The sequence below is a fragment of the Chiloscyllium plagiosum genome, chromosome 4 (assembly GCF_004010195.1).
Source record: "Chiloscyllium plagiosum isolate BGI_BamShark_2017 chromosome 4, ASM401019v2, whole genome shotgun sequence".
In the NCBI taxonomy this organism is placed as follows: domain Eukaryota; kingdom Metazoa; phylum Chordata; class Chondrichthyes; order Orectolobiformes; family Hemiscylliidae; genus Chiloscyllium; species Chiloscyllium plagiosum.
The window spans coordinates 83,292,426-83,314,096 of record NC_057713.1 but is presented as its reverse complement, the minus strand read 5'-3'; the positions used below and the strand labels follow the sequence as shown (position 1 = coordinate 83,314,096).

The 21,671-nt window shown below is 40.3% G+C and overlaps 1 protein-coding gene across 7 annotated transcripts in view; it reads left to right on the top strand.

Annotated features, from left to right (window-relative positions):
* ubr5 (ubiquitin protein ligase E3 component n-recognin 5) overlaps nt 1-21,671 on the top strand; it is a 169,365-nt gene that overhangs the window by 117,265 nt on the left and 30,429 nt on the right. For all 7 annotated transcript variants that reach the window (XM_043688521.1, XM_043688517.1, XM_043688519.1 and 4 more), the window contains 12 exons: nt 504-622; nt 3,862-3,988; nt 4,076-4,205; nt 4,840-5,000; nt 5,366-5,605; nt 5,692-5,815; nt 10,134-10,245; nt 10,810-10,941; nt 11,962-12,219; nt 14,861-15,129; nt 19,190-19,401; nt 20,783-21,013. In XM_043688521.1, coding sequence (XP_043544456.1) covers nt 504-622; nt 3,862-3,988; nt 4,076-4,205; nt 4,840-5,000; nt 5,366-5,605; nt 5,692-5,815; nt 10,134-10,245; nt 10,810-10,941; nt 11,962-12,219; nt 14,861-15,129; nt 19,190-19,401; nt 20,783-21,013 — 2,115 coding nt within the window. The remainder of the gene's footprint in view (nt 1-503; nt 623-3,861; nt 3,989-4,075; nt 4,206-4,839; nt 5,001-5,365; nt 5,606-5,691; nt 5,816-10,133; nt 10,246-10,809; nt 10,942-11,961; nt 12,220-14,860; nt 15,130-19,189; nt 19,402-20,782; nt 21,014-21,671) is intronic.

The window sequence follows — 21,671 nt, the reverse complement described above, 5'->3', positions numbered from 1 at the left end:
AAGTGCCAGATAATGCAAATTTTACTGTAGCTCCCATGACACAAAACTGATTCTTTTGACCTGATGGAGTCATTGGTCCATTTGAATGCAACTGCATGAAATTGAGTAATTCTTAAAATTCTAGTCCCAATTAAGTTACTCTGAAGCACAATTGATAGCAATCTGAAGGACACAAAATTACCAGAAGCTGACTTGAACAATAAGTTCAACTCCTCTAGTTATTTTAAATGCATAAGCTGTGTGCTTTCTCCACAAACATGCAGTGAAGGCTTAATAAAATTAATATTGTGGACATGAGTGACTTTTAGGAATAAAGATATTCTGCATTTTGTTTGAAAGCATGAAAACTGCAACTAACTTTGCTGATTGTTCCTATTATGAAGACTGCTGCAGCATTACTTAATTATCAGCTTTTCCAAATTTCTGGAAAGATTTCTACCACATTGTATTCATGTCCCTTCTATATTTCACAAATTTTCATCTGATTGTTTAATTCTTTCCAGGGGAGAGCATCTGTTGCTTTTTTTAGTTCAGACAGTTGCTAGGCAAACTGTGGAGCACTGCCAATATCGGCCACCTCGGATAAGAGAGGATAGAAACCGCAAGACCGCAAATGTTGAAGGTTTGTACAATTTGTGGACCACTTTGAGAATTAAAGTATGAATGTTTGTGTCCTGTTTCATGTTGCTTTCAGAGCTGCTCATACTGCTTGTAAAATTGTGGAGATGAAATAACCTATTAAGTTGTTACTTAAAAGATCCAATGAACAGATTGAAGGATTTAACAGTTGGAGTTTTGTGTCTCTCAACATAACTGGGGGCAGTAGGCAAATCTGCCCTCAATATCCCCAAATTGCCTCCAGAGCAAATTCACTCACGTGAATAGAATGTTGAGAACAATGAGGGATAGCTTGTCCAATGGCAGTCTTTTTATTCTTCCTTGCTTGTTGCTGCTCACTAGTGAGTTTATCATTGTCAACCGGTGATTGGAAAGGCAGAGAGGAAGCTGGTTAAGTGGCATAAGTGAGAGGGGAGCTGGGAGAGCTTCTAGCTAAGGACAGTAGGGGAGAGGGAGCAAGAGTTGGCTGCTGTTTGTCAAGGTGGCCATCCACCTGCTGTTTTAAGGGGCTAGGATGAAGGTGGAGGTGAGGGCACAGCAGCTTTTAAAAAAAAATCTAAACCTATCAACAAAGTTATTTTGGTTTACCAGGAGCTAAGAAAACCTAAGCACTGAGGCAGAGAGTTACTTTCCAATGAATGTGGTATCTCTTAATACTGCAGAAGCAACTTGATGGAAAAAAATGCCACTTGCTATTGTAAAGAAAACTATCAGTTGTTAAATTTAACTTTGAGATTGAGCTCTGCAACACAGTAAAAGGGTTTGTAACTGCCTCCTGAAAATTTTCAGCCTCTTGAATATGCAGTAGTGATCTCACCAATCTGGAAGGTGTTTCATGTGATGGGTAGGGGATGGGAATTGAAAATATATTGTGGTCTTAATTCCTTATGGATGTAACATATATGTGCCATTTGATGCTTTGATGCGTATCTGATATTTAGTGTCATAGTGTACCATGAAGTTGGAGGGAAAGAAAAGCATAACAGAAATGTTGCGAGGGACGGTGTCAGTTTTTTTGTGTAGTTAAGAATAAGGCTGGGGGAAGGGAAAAAACTCTTGCAGTTGTAAGTTATTCTTTCACATGAAGGACCAAGTGACTTCCATTTTGACTATAAACTGTAAAATGGAGGCTGAAAACTGCTATAGAGCTGGAAGAAATTCAGTTTTATCTGCAGCTCGAAGATTAGATTGGATTTGTGTGCTGTGCACTTTGGCTGGGCGAAGCTGTAACTTTTCAGGGAAGTAAGATGATGCATTGTACGGCACGGTGACATCAGGAGTCTTTTGAGTTTGGGAAGAGCATGTGACAGTCTTCAAATTAATCCAACTTCAGTTTGCTTACCTCCCTGAATGCATTGCAGTCAGACACTGAGAAAAGCCCTGTAAAATTGGAACATCCATTTCTCCCTCTCCTACCGCCCTCGCTCTGTCTACTCTGCTCCCACGCCTGCCTCCCCCTTTCCTTCTCTCCCCTCTCGCTCCTTGTCCCACTCACTTGCTCTCTGTGCTCCCACTCTGCCCCACCCCCACCCCCTCCTCTCTGCATCCCACCACCACCTCTCTGTGACCTCCCCAAGTGAAAATATTATACTGAACCTTGTACTGATGTTTGTTTGAGTCTAAGAACAAGGTTCAGCTTCCACTGTGTAGGCATGTGGGCAACATTGTATCAAATGTTGCTAAAATCAAAAGATCTATGAAAAATAACTTAACCTTTGTAGTCAGATCATTTATTCTGCAGAAGGTTTTTTTATATTTCTTCCAAACAATGTTTGTGTTAAACTACTTTATCTCTTATTCGTGAATGAAAATATGGGATGTTTCAAGGGGAGTAGTTTGTGACATTATAGTAAGTTAATAATCTGTTATCTTAGCCATTCGTTCAAGAAAAGTTTGTTTACAATTAAGTATTATTCCTGTTCGTAACAAAATTTGGTATTGATTATTTTTTGTTCTGAATAGTCCTTCTGGCAAATTGAGCATCTTTGTAGTTTAATTGGGTAGTTACACACTTGTGAAGGCTAGTGGAATAGTGGGATTTGATTATTGACACATTTTGCAATTGAGAAATAATATCCTGAATACACTTTGCATTATTTAACATTTTGTTCTAGTATTTAGAATTTTCTTTTTGAGGCTGTTTGCATTTGGTTGAAACGAATAGAATATCTTCATTTGAGGTAAATGAAACCCATGTTCCTTCCTTCTCATTCAGGAGTTACCAGTGACTAGTTGATCCAGCACTGGCTGATACAATTCCAACTTTAAATAAATAATTTCTAATTATCCAGAATATTTGCAGCTTAAGTAAATATGATACAATGTAAGCTTTTAGTTGCCGTTTAAAGCTTTAATTATTCATTTTTCCACAGTTTTTGATTGAATTATCAGTGTATGAGAAACTAAGCTGCAGAATAACGAGAGCAGTAAAGAATCCCTTAATTGACATGTTTTGCTTCATTTTAAACTGTATACTTGCATCTCATTCTATATTCTTTTAACATTTTGTTGCAAGCAGTGGACCAGTTCCAAGGCCCAAGTTAATGATGCTGTGTTCACAGAATCCCAATAATCTGCATTATTAAAAAGTGCAGTGTGCCACCCAGGTGTTTAGTTGCAGTATTCTAACTACTTGCTGGACGTGCAGAAAGCATACCCTTAATCTGCCCAGCACTGATTCTCTGAAAAAAAATGCTACTAATGCTCAAGTCATTCCCAGGCAGTTCAAATGTATAATGACACAAAATCAACTGCCAAGCCACCGTTCAACAAAACGGGAAAATGACCAGAAATATGTTGAGGTGGATTTTAAGTGTTTGGTCATCAAGGAGGGAACTAGAAACATTTTGGCATTCGGTTTAGAATTGTTTTGCTATGGTTTCTCATCTCTAACCATATGTTTATAATATGTACAGGGAAGGAATCACACTAATTTGCTTGCATCAAATCTTAAGTACTTTTTTCGGATGTAACTCAAAACACTGCCATTCAAAATAAATTTTGATAATTGATTATTTTAAATGACTGTAGTTGCAAATTGTAGTTCTGTATTACTTTTATGTTTTCAACTTGAGTGTATGATTTCAACCTGCAACCAGTTCAAACTTTGACTATCTAAAACACTACTGTTCTATTGATTGCCACAGTTTTGATGTAAGGGTAGTTGCTGTCTTTAGACACTAGGTTTTGAGCAGAAGTGCATTACTAAGAGCAGTGCATTACTTTTGCTGTATTTCTTCACAGATTCTGATATGCCTGATCATGATTTAGAGCCTCCTAGATTTGCCCAATTGGCTTTGGAGCGTGTCCTTCAGGACTGGAATGCATTGAAATCTATGATAATGTTTGGGTCACAGGAAAGCAAGGACCCGTAAGTAAATGCACAGATGATGCTTTTTGATGCATTTAAACCACATGAAAGCAAAGAAACAGTCAATTTTCTTTTGCTATTTTTTAGGCTTAGTGCAAGCAGTAGGATAGCTCATCTCCTCCCAGAAGAGCAGGTATACCTTTCTCAGCAAAGTGGCACAATTCGTCTAGACTGCTTCACACATTGTCTCATTGTGAAATGTACAGCTGACATTTTGGTACGTACGTCATAGAAGGTCGAGCAGTGAGATCATTGTTTTACTATAGAGCAGTTAACTAGTTCTTCAATATTTTGTAGCTTAATTAAATTCAAAGCAACAAACCAGTATTATTTAAGATGTATTTAATCAACATGTGTCACATGTGTATTAGGTGATATATGGAATACTGTTATTTAAAATGAGCTGTCCAGTCAGCTCATTTGGCTAGATGACTGATTTGTGATGCAGAGTGACACCTACAGCACGGCTTTTGGTTCCCAAACCGGCTGAGGCTTTCATGAAGGATTCGCCTTCACAGTTTCTTTCCTTGCCTTAGGCATGGCGACCGTCAGGTTAAAACCACCAACAGTTGTCTCCCTCTAATGAGAGCAGCCCTATGGTCCAGTTGGACTGTGGCATCTTCTCTGTTATACAAGTGTGTTTATGTGCTATATTTTTGACATCGAGAAATTCTCCAGTTAGAATTTTTTATATAGTGATGTAAGTTGCTTTTCTGTATCAAACTCTGATAAATGTCACCCTTTCAGACAAATCTATTTTCTTGCTTTTCCTTCATGATGCTTTCAAATGTGTATCAAAAGTGTAAGCAGATTTTTTAAATGTTTTTAAAATTTTAAAAAATATTTTGAAGCTTTTGGATACTTTACTTGGAACACTGGTGAAGGAACTACAGAATAAATATACTCCAGGGCGTCGAGAAGAAGCCATTACCGTCACCATGAGATTTCTACGCTCAGTAGCAAGAGTGTTTGTCATACTTAGTGTAGAAATGGCTTCATCAAAGAAAAAAAAGTAAGCAAATGTTTATCTACAGAAATAGTGACAACCTTTTCACTAATTAATTACTTTAGGATGCATCTTCTGATTTACTCTTCTCAAAAACATGCTCGGAAGTTTTGGCTAGTTAAATATGCAATTCAGATAAAAACATTACACCTACCAAACTAAAAGATCTGTTTCCCTTGCCCTAGCCTACTTAGACTTCATCTGATTTACTACAAAATGTTCTGTTAAGCTAACAATTTCAACCATTTTGACAAATCTCAAATTTTGAGAAAATATAAGTACTTTAAGTAATTTACATTGTATCCAAATGTACAGAATGTTTATAGCACCTAGTAAATCTGCTTTAACAATTGTTTCCCATTCTTTTGTAGCAACTTTGTACCTCAACCAATTGGCAAATGTAAACGGGTATTCCAGGCTCTGTTACCCTATGCTGTAGAGGAACTCTGTAATGTGGCTGAATCACTTATTGTTCCTGTTAGAATGGGCATTGCACGCCCAACAGCTCCCTTTACATTGGCAAGCACCAGTCTAGATGCTATGCAAGGCAGTGAAGAGCTGTTCTCAGTTGAGCCACTTCCTCCAAGGCAGTCATCTGATCAATCTACCAGGTAACTGTACAACTGTCATTTTATGCTGACTTGAGCCACTAATTTTGCAGCTAAATTGTGTTCTAGTAATCCATCACCTTTTGCAGTTCCAGCCAGTCTCAGTCTTCGTACATCATTCGCAATCCTCAGCAACGACACATTAGCCAGTCTCAACCTGTTCGTGGCAGAGATGAAGAGCAAGATGATATTGTGACAGCAGATGTGGAAGAGGTAAGTCTGTTTGGTACATAGTTTGCTATAGCTTCTCCCTCAAAAGTCAAACTCTCCCATCCTTACCTGGTCTGGCTTAAGGACTCCCAACCCACAGCACAGTGGTTGACTCTTAGCTGTTGCAGTTTTTTTTATTTTAAGCATCTTTTCTGTTCCTTTGTTTATTCAGACCTATTCTTTTTTTGACTCTCCCCAAAACCGGCACAGAGAAATGAACATAACTCACCAAATAGACATCATTGATTCTGCAAGATACAAATTCAACATGTTTTTGATGTAGACTTCAATTAGGCTGGGTGGTGGTAGTTAGTCCTGCCTTAATTTGCAAGAAGGTGGTTTTAGTTTATCCGTACACGACTGGAGCTGCAGTTATACATCTTTCAGTGCTTTCATGAGACAGTTATGATGAGTGATGAAAGTATTGTAAATGTGCTTACCTTAAACCTTAATATTCTTAAGAAACATATATTTTAACCTGCTTCCTTTGTGATTACTATTTCAGTCTCGTAGCATCTGATCATATTTTGGCTAATAAAATGGGGCGGCAGTGGCCTAGTGGTATTATTGCTGGACTGTTAATCGAGACCCAGTTGCCATGGCAGATGGTGGAATTTGAATTCAATAAAAACCTGGAGTTAGGAGTCTGATGGTGACAATGAATCCATTGATGGTTGTTGGAAAATCCCATCTGGTTCACTAATGTCCTTGAGCCCAAGGAAACTGTATCCTTAACCTGTTCTGGCTTAGGGAGTCCCGACCCACAGCAAAGTGATTGACTCTTAACTGCCCTCTGGGCAATTAGAGATGGGCCTCTTCCATTATTTTTTTTGTTTAAAAAAAAAACCCACCTTTTTTAAAGTCAAAAGTATCTCTGGGAGATGGTGAGAAAAGCGGTCACTCTGAGACAGGTGCAGTTGGGAAAAGGAGCACGTCAAGCGGTCAGGGCAGACAAGAATAAAGTAGAGAACAAGGTAGGACTGTTAAAGTGCATTGGTTTCAATACAAGAGGCCTAACCAGGAAGGCAGATGAATTCAGAGCATGATTGGGAACATGGGGCTGGAATATTATAGCAATTATAGAGATGTGGCTCAGGGATGGACAGGACTGGCAGTTTTGTTTACAGGGTATAGATGCTAAAGGAAGGACTGAAAGGCGGGCAAGAGAGGAGGTGGAGTGGCGGTTTTGATGATGGATAGCATTTTGGCTGTACTTTGGGAGGTTATTCCTGAAAGTATGTCCAGGAAAATTATTTGGGTAGAACTGAAACAAGGTAGGGATGGTCACCTTATTGGGATTGTACTATAGACCCCCCCCAATAGTCAGCGGGAAATTGAGAAACAAATTTGTAAGTAGATCTCCATTATCTGTAGGAATAATAGAATGGTTATTCTAGGGAATTTTAACTTTCCAGATATAGTCTGGGACTATCATAGTGTTAAGGGTTTGGATGAACAGGAATTTAAGTGTGTACAAGAAAATGTTTTGATTCAGTATGTGGATGTACCTACTAGAGAAGGTGCAAAACTTGACCCTGCTTTGAGAAATAAGGCAGGGCAGGTGACTGAGGTGTCAGTGATAAAGCACTTTGGGGTCAGCGACCATAACTCTGTTAGTTTTAAAATTGTTGTGGAAAAGGATAGACTGAATCTAAAAGCTGATGTTCTTAATTGGAGGAAGCCCAATTTTGACAGTATTAGGCGAGAATGTTCATAAGTTGCTTGGAGCGGATGTTTGCTGGTAAAGGGGCAGCTGGAAAATGGGAAACCTTCAAAAATGATATAACAAGAGTCCAGAAACAGTGTGTACCTGTTAGGGTGAAGGGCAAGGCTGTAGTTATAGGGAATGCTGGATGACTAGAGAAATTGAGGTTTTGGTCAAGAAACCAAGGAAGCGTTTGTGAGGTATAGATAGCAGAGATCAAGTGAATCCTTAGATTATAAAAGCAATAGGAGTATACGTGAGTTAATCAGGAGGGCAAAAAGGGGACATGAGAGCACTTTAACAAATAGGGTTAAGGAGAATCCAAAGGGATTCTACAAATACATTAAGGATAAAAGGGTAACTAGGATGAGAATAGGGCCCCTTGAAGATCAGCAAGGCCACCTCTGTGTGGAACCGCAGGAGATGGCAGAGGGGTGATTCTAAATGAGTTTCCATAGTTGCGAGTATGTTCGCCAAAGGCTTCACAGGAGGCTCCAAATCATTTGAAGCTGTCAGCTAGACAGGGGACGTAATGTCCGCAAATCCACTTCCCAGCGGAACATACCCACAACTACGACAGCTAGCACCCAAGTCACAAATCTTAACGCAAACCTTGAATACGAAATGAGTATTTTGCATCAGTGTGTCCTGTAGAGAACGATATGGAAGATAGGGAACTTGGGCAAATAAATAGTGACATCTTCAAAAATGTCTGAAGTGTGGTGCTGGAAAAGCACAGCAGGTCAGGATCAGGGTCCTGATGAAGGACTTATGCCCGAAATGTCTATTCTCCTGCTCCTAGGATGCTGCCTGACCTGCTGTGCTTTGCTCGCACCACACACACTACTCTGATCTCCAGCACTTGCAATCCTCACTTTCTCCAAATACATCTTTAAAAATCTCCATTTTAAAGATGAGTAAGTTCTGGATGCCTTAAAATGCATAAAGGTGGATAAATCCCCGGGACCTTGTCAGATGTACCGTAGAACTCTGTGAAGCTAGGGAAGAGATTGGGCCCTTCGCTGAGTTATTTGGATCATTGATACCTGCAGGTGAGGTGCCAAAAGACTGGAGGTTTGCTAATGTGGTGCCACTGTTCCAGAAAGGTGGTAAGGAAGCCAGGAAACTATAGACCTGTGACTCTGACATTGGTGGTGGCAAGTTGTTGGAAGGGATACTGAGGGACAGGATTTAATGTATTTGGAAAGGCTAGGACTGATTAGGAATTGTTGACATGGCTTTGTGTGTGGGAAATAGTGTTTCACGAACTTGATGGAGATTTTTGTTGAAGATGGTGGGCGGCACGGTGGCACAGTGGTTAGCACTGCTGCCTCACAGCGCCAGAGACCCGGGTTCAATTCCCGCCTCAGGCGACTGTCTGTGTGGAGTTTGCACATTCTCCCTGTGTCTGCGTGGGTTTCCTCCGGGTGCTCCGGTTTCCTCCCACAGTCCAAAAATGTGCAGGTTAGTTGAATTGGCTGTGCTAAATTGTCCGTAGTGTTAGGTGAAGGGGTAAATGTAGGGGAATGGGTCTGGGTGGGTTGCGCTTCGGCGGGTCGGTGTGGACTTGTTGGGCCGAAGGGCCTGTTTCTACACTGTAAGTAATCTAATCTAATCTAATCTAATGTAACTAAGAGAATTGATGAGGGCAGAGCAGTGGATACAATCTATATGAAAGGTATTCAACAAGGTTCCTCATGGTAGACTGGTTAGCAAAGTTAGATCACATAGAATACGAGGAGAACTTGCAAGTTGGCTACAGAACTGGCTTGAAGGTAGAAAACAGAGGGTGATGGTAGAGGGTTGCTTTCAGACTGGAGGCCTCTGGCCAGTGGTGTGCCACAAGGATCGGTGCTGGGTCCACTGCTTTTCATCATCAAATTGAAAGAGTTCAAAAAAGATTACCAGGATGTTGCCAGGGCTGGAGGATTTGAGCTACAGGGAGAGGTTGAATAGACTGGGACTATTTTCCCTGGAGATCAGAGGCTGAAGGGTGACCTTAGAGATTTATAAAATCGTGAGGGACATGGATAGAGTGAATAGTGAAGGTGTTTTTCCCAGGACTGGTGAATCTAAAACTGGAAGGCATAGGTTTAAGGTGAGGACGGAAAGGGACTTAAGGGGCAACTTTTTCACACGGAGGGTGGTGCGTGTATGCAATGAGCTGCCAGAGGAGGCTGATGCAATTACAACATCTTTAAAAGGCATCTGGATGGGCACATGAATAGGAAGGATTTAGAGGGATATGGACCAAATGCTGGCAGATCGGGCGAGACTAATTTGGGTATCTGGTTTGCATGGCCGGGTTGGACTGAAGAGTCTGTTTCCTTGCTGTTTTGCTGTATGATTGTAAGTAAAGCACATAACCAAAATACTCAGTCATAATTTGCAATGTCCAGATACCCAATAAGCCAGATGTGCTAGTGCCTTATGTATTCTGCAACACTGCTATAACCAAAAGCTTCAAAAGCAGCAGATAAACTGACTTAGTCACTCCCATGTAAGAAAACCTATCAAAAGTTTAACTTGAGAGCTGTGAAACACGAAGGTAAGTGCTGAAAATATGAAATGCACTCTAGAAATGTTTTTCAGTAATTTGTTTGTACCATCTTCAAGGTTGAGGTCGTTGAAGGGGTAGCTGGAGAAGAAGACCATCATGATGAGCAAGAAGAGCAGGGTGAAGAAAATACTGAAGCTGAGGGGCAACATGATGAACATGATGACGATGGTATGGAACATGTATTTATGTCCTGTCATTTATCCTGGTACCACTTATTCGTGTTGTGCATTTCCAGCTGCGCATACTCACTTCTGATCTTTTCAGCACAATAAAAGGCCAATTTTTTTAGTAAAACTTTTAAAAAGTACTTCACTTGACAATTTTTACGTGTGTCAAATATACTTTTGCTCGGTTACTATCATATTTGTGTTCACTAACTTTTCTTTAAAAAAGGTTTGACCTTTACTTCTACAAATACTCTTGGATGTCAGCAGAGGTAGCCTTTTTAAACAATGATTATAATGGGCTCCTTCTGCAAAGTTCTGTCTGGTGAACGCAGCTTGAACATTTATTTTGCATATTTTATTTTGTATGAGAGACTCTTTCCTGTTCATCCAGGATTATTGATTATTTTCTGTTTGTATTCATGTTGAGCCATATTAGTGTATGTAATCAATAGTTGAGAAGGTTGTTTAAAAGAATGATGGTTGAAATTCAACCTAAAATAAATCATCATTTTGTTGTGCTTCATTCATGATTTATATTGAGAAATTTTGTTTTGACTCCTTTTAGGGAGTGATATGGAACTTGATCTCTTGGCAGCAGCAGAGACTGAAAGTGACAGCGAAAGCAACCATAGCAACCAAGACAATGCCAGTGGACGCAGGAGTGTTGTCACTGCAGCTACTGCAGGATCTGAAGCAGGTGATTTAGTTACAATTCTATCAAATAATAAAGTTCAAAATCTTACCCAGCTCCTGCTTTGTTTACTATATAAATGGGTCACTTAGAGCAGTACTTGCTTCAAATTTTTGTTCAAACCAGCTTACTTGTAGGAAGTCTATTCATAATGCAATATTTTAATGAAGATTGGTTTTTAATGCTGGTTTGTAATGACCACTGTTATATACAAAAGCAGATTTAATCAGAAGGTCTGCACTATATTTCTCTCAGTCTTTGTTATTAGCATGATTTTTGAATCCTAAATTGCTTAACTTGAAAGCACCTGTTTCATGTGAATATTGTCACTACTTCACCAAACTACAAAGAATACATTGGCTGTCTACGTGTAATTGCAGAGGAACCTCGGTTATCCGAACGAGATGGGTGGGCACTATTTCATTTGGATGATCAATTGTTTGGGTAATCGATTTTATCTTAAACAAGGGAAACCACAGAATTTGTTTAAATATAGTTTTAATGAGTCTGCTATTTAAACTAATCCTTGCAGTCTACCAATTATGGGTTAAAATGAGAAGTACTTACCATCATATAAATATTGTATATCAAATCCCGGCATTAAACAATGTCCTGAGCATCACCTGTGATCGTAAGAGCTTTTGTCAGTTTTCGGGAACCCAGTCTTGCGATAGAAACATAGAAGTACCGCCTCGCATTGTCTGCCTGTTTTTTAATGAACAGCCTGGTAAAGCTTCAGGGATACTGTAAACCACATAGTTTTGTGAAGGGCAATGTAACAACCCCTACCTAAAAATACCCAGTTGCTGATGCTTGAGCTGCTTGTGTTTCTTTGTTTTTGCCAGTGTTTTCACATGCTCTTCAATATGGGTAAATCGAATACATTTACATCTTTGTAACATTTTTGTGGAACCTTTAAATCTTCAGATAATCTGAAATTCTAATAATCGATATTCTGATAATCGAGGTTCCTCTGTAATCACGGTTACTTGTCTTTCTAACCTAGTAACTTGCCTGATTATTAAGGTGCCAGCAGCGTTCCAGCCTTTTTCTCCGAGGATGACTCTCAATCCAATGACTCTAGTGATTCTGATAGTAGCAGCAGCCAGAGTGATGATGAAGAACAGGATACATTTTTGCAGGATGAACCTTTGGAGAGAACCACCAGCAGTTCTCACGCAAACAGTGCAGCTCAGGCACCACGCTCTATGCAATGGGCTGTACGCAGTACCCAGAACCAAAGGTCAACTAATACTACTCCATCTAGTACTAGCACTCCTGCAGGTGAGTCTTAATGGAAAATTACTTGAGATTTTGAGTGTGGAGGTTGAGGATGGGTGGTTGACTTTGTGCAGTCAGCCCTTGCTGTTAATAATCATTTTGATGCTGGCTGTAACTTTGTAATCCTGGGTTCACGTAGATTAGCACAAGTCCAAAGTTGTGGCTTGCTACTTTAATCTCCAGTGTAGGCTGTCTTTTGGCCTGTTGAAGAGCTGGCCGTCATTGAAATAAGTGAGAATTTTAATTTTCCTGTACCACTTTAACTGCTGTAAACCCCCTTAAAAATTATTTAATTCAATTGGATGTTCTTAATGTCCCTTCTAAAATTTGAGAAACACTGGAATTGGCCTGGAAAACATAATTTTAAAACTGTAAAGGGCTATTTGTAAGACTTAGAATCATAGAGATGTACAGCACGGAAACAGACCCTTTGGTCCAACTCATCCATGCTGACCAGATATCCCAACCCAATCTAGTCCCACCTGCCAGCACCCAGCCCATATCCCTCCAAACCCTACCTGTTCACATTCCCATCCAGATGCTTTTTAAATGTTGCAATTGTACTAGGCTCCGTCACCACCTCTGCCAGTCCATTCCATGCATGCACCACCTTCTGTGTGAAAACGTTGCCCCTTAGGTTACCTATATAACTTTCCCCTCTCACCCCAAACCTGTACCCTCTAGTTCTGGACTCCCCTACCCCAGAGAAAAGACCTTGTCTATTTACCCTATCCACGTCCCTCATAGTTTTATGAACCTCTATTAAATCACCCCCAGCCTCTGCTCCAGGGAAAACAGCCCCAGCCTGTTCAGCCTCTCCCTATAGCTCAAATCCTCCAACCCTAGCAACATCCTTGTAGATTTTTTCTGAACCCTTTCACATTTCACAACATCTTTCCGATAGGAAGGAGACCAGAATTGCACGCAATATTCCAACAGTGTTGTAACCAATGTCCTGTCCAGCTACAACATGACCTCCCAACATCTGTACTCAGTACTCTGACCAATAAAGGAAAGCATATCAAATGCCGCCTTCGCTATCCTGTCTACCTGCAACTCCACTTTCAAGGAGCTATGAACCTGCACTCCACGGTCTCTTTGTTCAGCAACACTCCCTAGAACCTTACTACTAAATGTATAAGTCCTGCCCTGATTTGCTTTCCCAAAATGCAGCACCTCGCATTTTTTTTTTAATTAAACTCCATCTGTCACTCGGCCCATTGACCCACCTGATCAAGATCGTGTTGTAATCCGAGGTAAGCTCCTTCGCTGTCCACTACTTCAATTTTGGTGTCACGTTGGAATATTTTAGCTTTTGTCGTTATCCCATATGATTCTCAATGTATTTTCATCCATGTAAAATGTGATTTCAGTTTGCTTCGTTACTTGTATGGGGTTCTGTCAAAATCTTTTCATGTGATCAGCAGTTTGGTCAGCCTGGTGACATTAGGCGAAAGTGAGGACTGGAGATCAGAGTCCAGATTAGTGTGGTGCTGGAAAAGCACAGCAGGTCAGGCAGCATCCGAGGAGCAGGAAAATCGACGTTTCAGGCAAAAGCCCTTCTTCAGGAAATGAGGCTTTTGCCCGAAATGTTGATTTTCCTGCTCCTCGGATGCTGCCTAACCGGCTGTGCTTTTCTAGCACCACATTAATCTTGAGCCTGGTGACATTACCCTAACTGCTCACTTTGCAGTCAGTAGCAGTGTCATTGCACAATGCTGGAGTTGACATACTTGCCGGAGACAGTGTTCAAATTTTAAATGAGATTTCCTTTAAAAGGCTAAATTAAGATCTTTTTATTTGTGACTCAATTTGAAATTTCCGCAAGAAATTAATTTGAAAACACCAAAGCAAAACATTAGGCTGCGTTTTCTTGACCCTGTGGAGACAAGTTTAGACAAAGGGAGTAGGAAAATAGTGAGAAGTCACATTCAGTCTGCCCATTGTACTTGGTTTTCCAGAGGTGAGCTGGAAGCAGAGTTGTTGCTCTGTTGGGGCAGACTGCCAATTAAGGTCCACCTTGATCATCATCTTTTTTTCAAATGCCCTATCATGGTAGTGGCTCCCTACTAATTGCAAAGCCTGGCAACTCCATAGAAACGGATTCTTGGTTCAAGCCAAAAGCATCCAGGACTCCCATGCTCCAAAAAAAGAGCTGCAGCTCATAGAAGTAAGCAAAACTAATCCAGTGAGAAGGTTCCCAAATCCACACTTTTATAATTCTCAAATTTTCATGAAATGGCCAAGAGCTCTTCGATGTTGGAGTGTCCTCGCTTCAGCGGTGCCCATCTCTCCTCATCAGGCTGATAACCATTTTCTGGTTTCTCTTGGGCCTATTGCTTTGGGAAGCATCTGCTGTTCTTAAAAAGAAGGGCAAACACAGGTTAACTAGAAACTCTCCTCAAGAAAGGCTATGCTGCACACATTATTGACCTGTGTAGACTTGAAATCCCCATATGATGTCAACATTGGGAGCCAAGCACATGCCAGTAAATGTGGCCCATTCTAATTGTGAGCTGGCTCTCATTCTTTCTTCAATTTATATTTGAGAGATTTAAGAGAATATGGATAATTGTACTTGGTGTATAAATTTCATTGGTAATATTTTAGAGAACAGTGATTTCTTCACACATCTGTCTTTCAGGGGGCTCAGCAGGTTTAATTTATATTGATCCTTCAACCTTGCGACGCAGTGCTACCATCAGTACAAGTGCAGCAGCGGCAGCGGCAGCTCTGGAAGCAAGCAATTCCAGCAGTTACCTCACATCAGCAAGTAGCCTGGCACGAGCTTATAGTATTGTCATACGGCAGATCTCTGACCTCATGGGTTTAATTCCAAAATATAATCACTTGGTGTACTCTCAGATACCAGCTGCCTTGAAAATAACATATCAGGATGCCATGAACTTGCAGGTTTGTACTGTTATGTGCTAACAAAATAGAGGTAGCAAGCATTTTTGGTGTCTTTGTTTAGAATGATTTTTTTTTGAGAAATTTCTTTCATTCCCTAATTTATAATTCCTTGCCTTCAGGCACCCACTGATCCAGTATTTACCTCGTTTGCTCCAGATTTCATGATTTCCATGATATTATTTGCTTTTTATTTCCATTCAGTCTTATTGGGTTTAATTTCCTCGACGACTTTCAACCCTGTTCTTCACTTTGCATTGACTGACGGAATGGAAAGTCACAAGAAGCTGCCATATATACACAATAAAGAAATTGTACAACAGGGCTGCCTCTCATGATTTTCCATTCCATCAGACAACGCAAAGTGAGTGTTTGTCTCATCCATGAGATCAGCTTCTCTTCCTTACTCCCATGCCAGCTAAAGTTGAAATGGTTGACTTTTCTCATCTGTTGTTCCCCTCCCTTTTCTGTAGCTATTAACATTGCCATCATACTCCTAATGTTTATCAATGATGCAGCTTAACAGAGCCATCTCATTTCACCCACATCACATTACTTATCCAGTTGTTGTTCTTGCTGTTATCTCCAGAATCTGTTTTTCATCCCCACCCCCCATTTTCTCACAATTACTTCCTGTGGCAATATTATCCATGGATATGGAATTGGTGTTTATGCATGCATATATTGCCAACAGCCAGCTTTAACACTCCACTGCCTCTTAAATTTTCAATGCCATCTTTCTTGGCAAACTGAGTTTCTGACATCCAGTCTTTGACAATTTGTATTTTCCTACAGCCAAACCAAGGGAAGCTAGTCATCTTCATTTGGCACAGTGACTCAGTGGTTAGCACTGTTGCCTCACAGCACCAGCCTCAGGTGACTGTGTGGAGTTTGCACATTCACACCGTGTCAGCATAGGTTTCCTCTGGGTGCTCCCACAATCCAAAGATGTGCAGGTTAGGTGAATTGACCATGCTAAATTGCCCCTAATCTTCAGTGCTTTGGAGCCTCCTGTGAAGTGCTGCTATACTGTATTTGGGTCTATTGATAGGTAGTCCTTAGGCGGTTGGCACCATATTTCCATTTCCTTGCTTGTCTGTGTCTCGCAATACAGCAGTGCTTCACAGGAGGCTCCAAAGCACTGAAGCTGTCACCTAGACAGGGAACAACACGTCTGCAAATCAACTTCCCAGCTCAGCGAACATACCTACAACCACGGCATGTGGTCGAAGTTCTATACCTCTCCCAGTAGGTGCAGAGCTAGATCACCAACCACTGTTAATCAAAACAAGACTCTTTGCAAGTTGTGTCCTTTTTGATCCTGAGCTGAACTTTCAAGTCCATATTCTCCGTTACAGAAAGAGACTGGTTGCTTCCTCCTCAGTTACATCATTTGCCTCATCCTGGTTCAACCCATTTGCTGAAAAACACATCAATGGCTCATTGCCTCAAATTCATCTATTTCTGTGTGCTGGCAAGACGTGTGCATCTGCTACATTCCTTCTGTTCATTAGATATGCTATGCCCTGTACCCCATTATATGCTGGTTCTACTCACGTATTTTCCTTTTTTATTAAAATGTGCTAGAACTAGCAGATCACACAAAGGGTACTCTGGAGTCATACAGCAGAGATCCATCGGCTCAACTCTCTTCAATCAAAACCCTACGCCCATTCCTTTCCACAGCAACTTTTTATGCAGCACATACCCTTTACTTCTCTATCCTCACTGTCTAAAGTCACAAGCACTGCTTTCAGATGGGACAACAATGGGGTGTACTTTTTTCAATACAGCGTTCACGGCATCCAGTGCAATTGTCTATATGCTGGAGAGGCAAGGCACCGGTATGGTCATTGCTTTGTGGAACACCAAAGTTGTCTGTTAGCTCATTTGGCTGGATGGCTGGTTAGTGATGCCAACAGTGTGGGTTCAATTCCTGCTCTAGCTGAGGTTACTATGGAGGACTGTCCTTCTCAACTCCTCCGCTTAATTCACCACACATCATCTCTCTCTGATGACAGAGCAACCCCGTGGTAGGGTAGGACTGGCAACTCTACCTTTTTAATCTGTAAGGGTGATCCTGAGTTTCCAGTTGCTTTTTATTTTAAATCATCACCTTGCTTTCACACTAACCTCTGTTCTCCGTCTCCTGCTTCTCCAGTGTTGATCAACCCAAGTGTGAAGAAGAGCACCTGTTTTTTTTTTTTGTTGAATAGATCCTTCACCGATTTACCAGCTCAACATTGAATTTGTAATTTTTTCATCCATTTTGTTTCATTTTTTTCTAAAACAAAAGATCTTATTCTATTTGGATGGCAACTGTTCTTCATTTTGTCGTTCAACGAGGAAGCTTTGATTCCTTTGTTACAAAGCACTGCTGACACCTAGCTGTTGGATCTTCCCACAGGAGTTCAATCATGAGCCAGACAGCTTGTCTGCCTTTCTTGACATTTACGCTTTTAAAACCCACCTTTTACCAAGCTGTTATTCACCCTTCCTAGAATTTCACTCTTTGCCTTTGTCGGTTTGTAATTATGTAGATGTGAAGCACTTTGAAATGTTTTTCTGTTTCAAAAGTGCTGTTTAATCACCATTTGTAGTGTCTCTCTGAGATTTTGGAATAAATACATAAAATTCTGGATTAAAATGTCAACATGATGTGGAAAAAAAGCAGAATATTCTAAATTTCCTTCCAGACTGCTCTTAATGTCAGTTATATTGAAATACTATTGAGTTCTCCTGTTTTGCCATAAGTTTTAAACGTTGTGGTATTTGAACCTCCATTTTTCTTCACCTCGGTGTGTTGTTTCCTTTAAGTTAGGAATAAATTTAATATTCTAAGGTTCTCCTAGCTGATGATTAAAAGATTTTGAAGTGTTCCAGCACACACTTACTCCACTGTAAGTCCCACATCTGTGAAGAAAATTACGCTCACTCATGATAGCAACTGAATCCTTACCAATAATCTTTGTCTTCTGAAAGGCAGTTTGGTAGCCCAGCTCACCTAAATCCCAGATTGTCATTGATGGAATTTTTACTTTTGTTTAAGCCACAAAAATTGTTTTAAGTCTCCTGCCGTGTTACTGCAGTAACGTAACTTGATATCAATGTTTTCTTGACCTTATTTCTGTATTTTACTGAGAGATATGTTGTTGCAAACCTGAGCAATCTTAATGTGATAAGATGTTAAGAGCTTTGAAGTACTGATGTTGACCTTTCATCAGGTAGTTGCCTTCATCAGGAGCGGCGCTCCGAAAGCTAGTGTGCTTCCAATTAAACCTGTTGGACTATAACCTGGTGTTGTGTGATTTTTAACTTTGTACACCCCAGTCCAGCACCGGCATCTCCAAATCAAGATTAGAGTGGTGCTGGAAATGCACACCAGGTTTCGACGTTTCGAGCAGGAGCCCTGATGAAGCCCCACTCTAATCTTGACTCAAATCTCCAGCATCTGCAGTCCTCACTTTGGCTTCCTTAAATTAATCACTGAACTTGTGTTCAAAGTTGAACTTAATTCTGCATGCAAATAATTGCCTCATTACCTGCCCCCTCAGTTTGCCATATAACATGTTACTTATGTAAAGTTTCTGTGCCCAGACTTTCTTCTTACCACAACTAACATGTTACTGCAGTTTTCTGCAAGAAGCATGAAAGGCTGATAGAATAAGGACCGCCTCTGCATAAGGACTACCTAAATGTTCTTAAGCTCCGAAGGGCAGGTTATTTCTCTTCTGGTTCCACAGTCCCAATTAGATGGCATTCAAATGCGGAAGTTGAACTAATTTTAGATTGCAGACTTGTAGCTAAGCCAAAAGTGAGGACTACAGATGCTGGAGGTTAGAGAATAGAATGTGGTGCTGGAAAAACACAGCAGGTCAGGCAGCATCCGAGGAGCAGGACCTCGACGTTTCGGGCAAAAGGCCTTCATCAGTCTTGAAACTTCAACTCTCCTGGTCCTCAGATGCTACCTGATCTGCTGTGCTTTTCCAGCACCCCACACTCGATTTGTAGCTAAGGCTGAGACTGGGAAATTGCTTAAGATTTTGTTTGGTTGTTTCTTCAGAATTATGTGGAGGAAAAGCTGATGCCCACGTGGAACTGGATGGTTAGCATCATGGACTCCACTGAGGCACAGTTACGCTACGGTTCAGCATTGTCCTCTGCGGGGGATCCTGGTCATCCCAGCCATCCTTTACATGCTTCTCAAAATTCTGCCAGGCGTGAGAGACTAACAGCACGTGAAGAAGCCAGTCTGAGAACATTAGAGGGAAGAAGGTAACCCCTCACTTTCTGGAATCTTGCGTTTTAATGATATGTTGTCATTTAGTTGAGGTGGACTGCTAAAGTCATAGTGTACTTTATTCAGGTAGTTTGCTCCAGAGTAATGCCATTCTTGGAAATGTTATGTGCTACGGATGTCAATTTCCCAATTAAGCTAGTTCTCCGGCTGCTTTGACAGCTTTTCAGGCTAGTGACCTGGTTTCTATAGAGCTACCCAGAGATAATCTGCCATTGGCTTTGTGGGAAAAGTCTACCAAAAAATTTCTTTATATAAACATGTTCCCTGCCCCCAAGATTTTATTCATATCGCTTATCCATAAAATTTCCATAAATACCTCAGGAGAACACCACTTCACTGCCCCCTCTGCATGAAGAGATTTTTAAGTTTAGTTAACTTTGTATGGTGTTAAATTTTAGGTGCATAAGGTGGATTTGATAAAGTACTGTGCACACACTTTAATCTGTACAAGAGAGATGTTCCGATAATGGAAGGGAGCGCTGACGCAAATTAGGGCATTTTGAAGTGTATGAAGAGGGTAGTTGACCACCAGTTGTAATGAGCATTGGTGTCATGTTACTGAAGAACTTTCTGCCCATCCTTTTATTTCTTGAATAAAAGTTAAATAAAAATTGTCACCTACTGGATGATTTCACTTCAGGCTCAGCAACCCTTTTATTCTGCATTGCTTAACATGAATATGTTTTTCATTTTTGCCCAATTACATATTAGGTGTGCAGACCAGGCATTCTCACAGAATGAATGTGGAGTAGGAAAATAAGTTAAAGGATGTTGCACAATGTTAAGAAATCCAAAATTATGCTAATCAGTACTATCTGATTCAATTCAAAACTTGTGCATTTGATAGTTGGAGGAATTGGAATGCATTAGTATGCATTCATTGCACACTCCCTATCATGTGCATTAGCCTCTAAACACTATTTGATAAATATTCCATCAAATATTTTATTTGCTATAAAGTAAGAATCTAAATTTATGGTTTTGGAATTCACATTTGGACCTGGTTTGATGTTATTGTGTTGAGGTATTTGTAAATGGATTACTTAAACATGTTTAATTTTGACTGAAATTATCTCAATGGAGCCATTGTGCTTAACAAGCAGAAGTATTATTAGCATGCATAGCATCAATGTTATCTGTCCAGAAGAATAATACTTTTTAAAAATCAAAATTTTAAATGTTCAAGTTCTATAGCACAAAATGTTAATCTAATCATTATCAAACTAAATGCAGCATAGAAGGCAGGCTTTTATGCTTTATTTGGTCTGATTTACTTTTGTACTGAGCTAATTTGCTGTGGATGAATTGTAGATGTTGATGCTCATTGTAATTTTGCCAATGTTTTTATCTTCCCAGACGTGCTACTTTGTTGAATGCTCGTCAAGGAATGATGTCTGCACGTGGTGATTTTCTCAATTATGCCCTTTCTCTCATGCGTTCCCATAATGATGAGCATTCTGATGTACTACCAGTGCTGGATGTTTGCTCATTAAAGCATGTAGCATATGTCTTCCAGGCACTTATTTACTGGATTAAGGCAATGAACCAACAGACAACGTTGGATACACCACAACTGGATCGAAAACGGTATTTTGTGTTCAGGTTTTTAAAAACTATTTTTGCATTGTGTTGATAGAAAAATTACTTTATTGTCCACCCTTAATATACCTAATTGACCGTCTTGTAGTCTTACTTATGATACTACAGTATTTTGTGCCAGTGCAGTGCAGCAAAACAGTGGTATTTTGATGAATGGGTAACGGTATAAATATGTCTTTGAGAGTTTATAACACACAATCTCAGTATCGCTTTGATCTTGTTGCTCTTATTTGTCTTGTGAATGGAGTTTACAGAAGTAGGACTTGTGCAGTGCATCCTGCTGTAAACTGTGACCACAGTGAACTGATGGTCGAGGAGATGTGTATTGAATCTCGTGGAAGGTACAGCTACTAGATTGCTGTCCTGGGTGATATAGAGCTATTTATATTCTTGAAGTTATAGTTATCCCCCTGGTGATGATTCTGTCACACTTTTGACTTCAGTTTTACAGATGGCATAGAGGTTTTGAGGGGACAAAGCTAATGCATTAACTGCAGAGCACCCAATTTCTTCCCAGCTCCGATAACCACATTGTTCTGATACTTGTATGTAACTGTGCTACGGTGTGATTGATAGCTTAACCAAGTAATCAACATATACTGGAGAACTGGATAGATTTCATGCTTTGCTGCCCATGGGTGAAGTG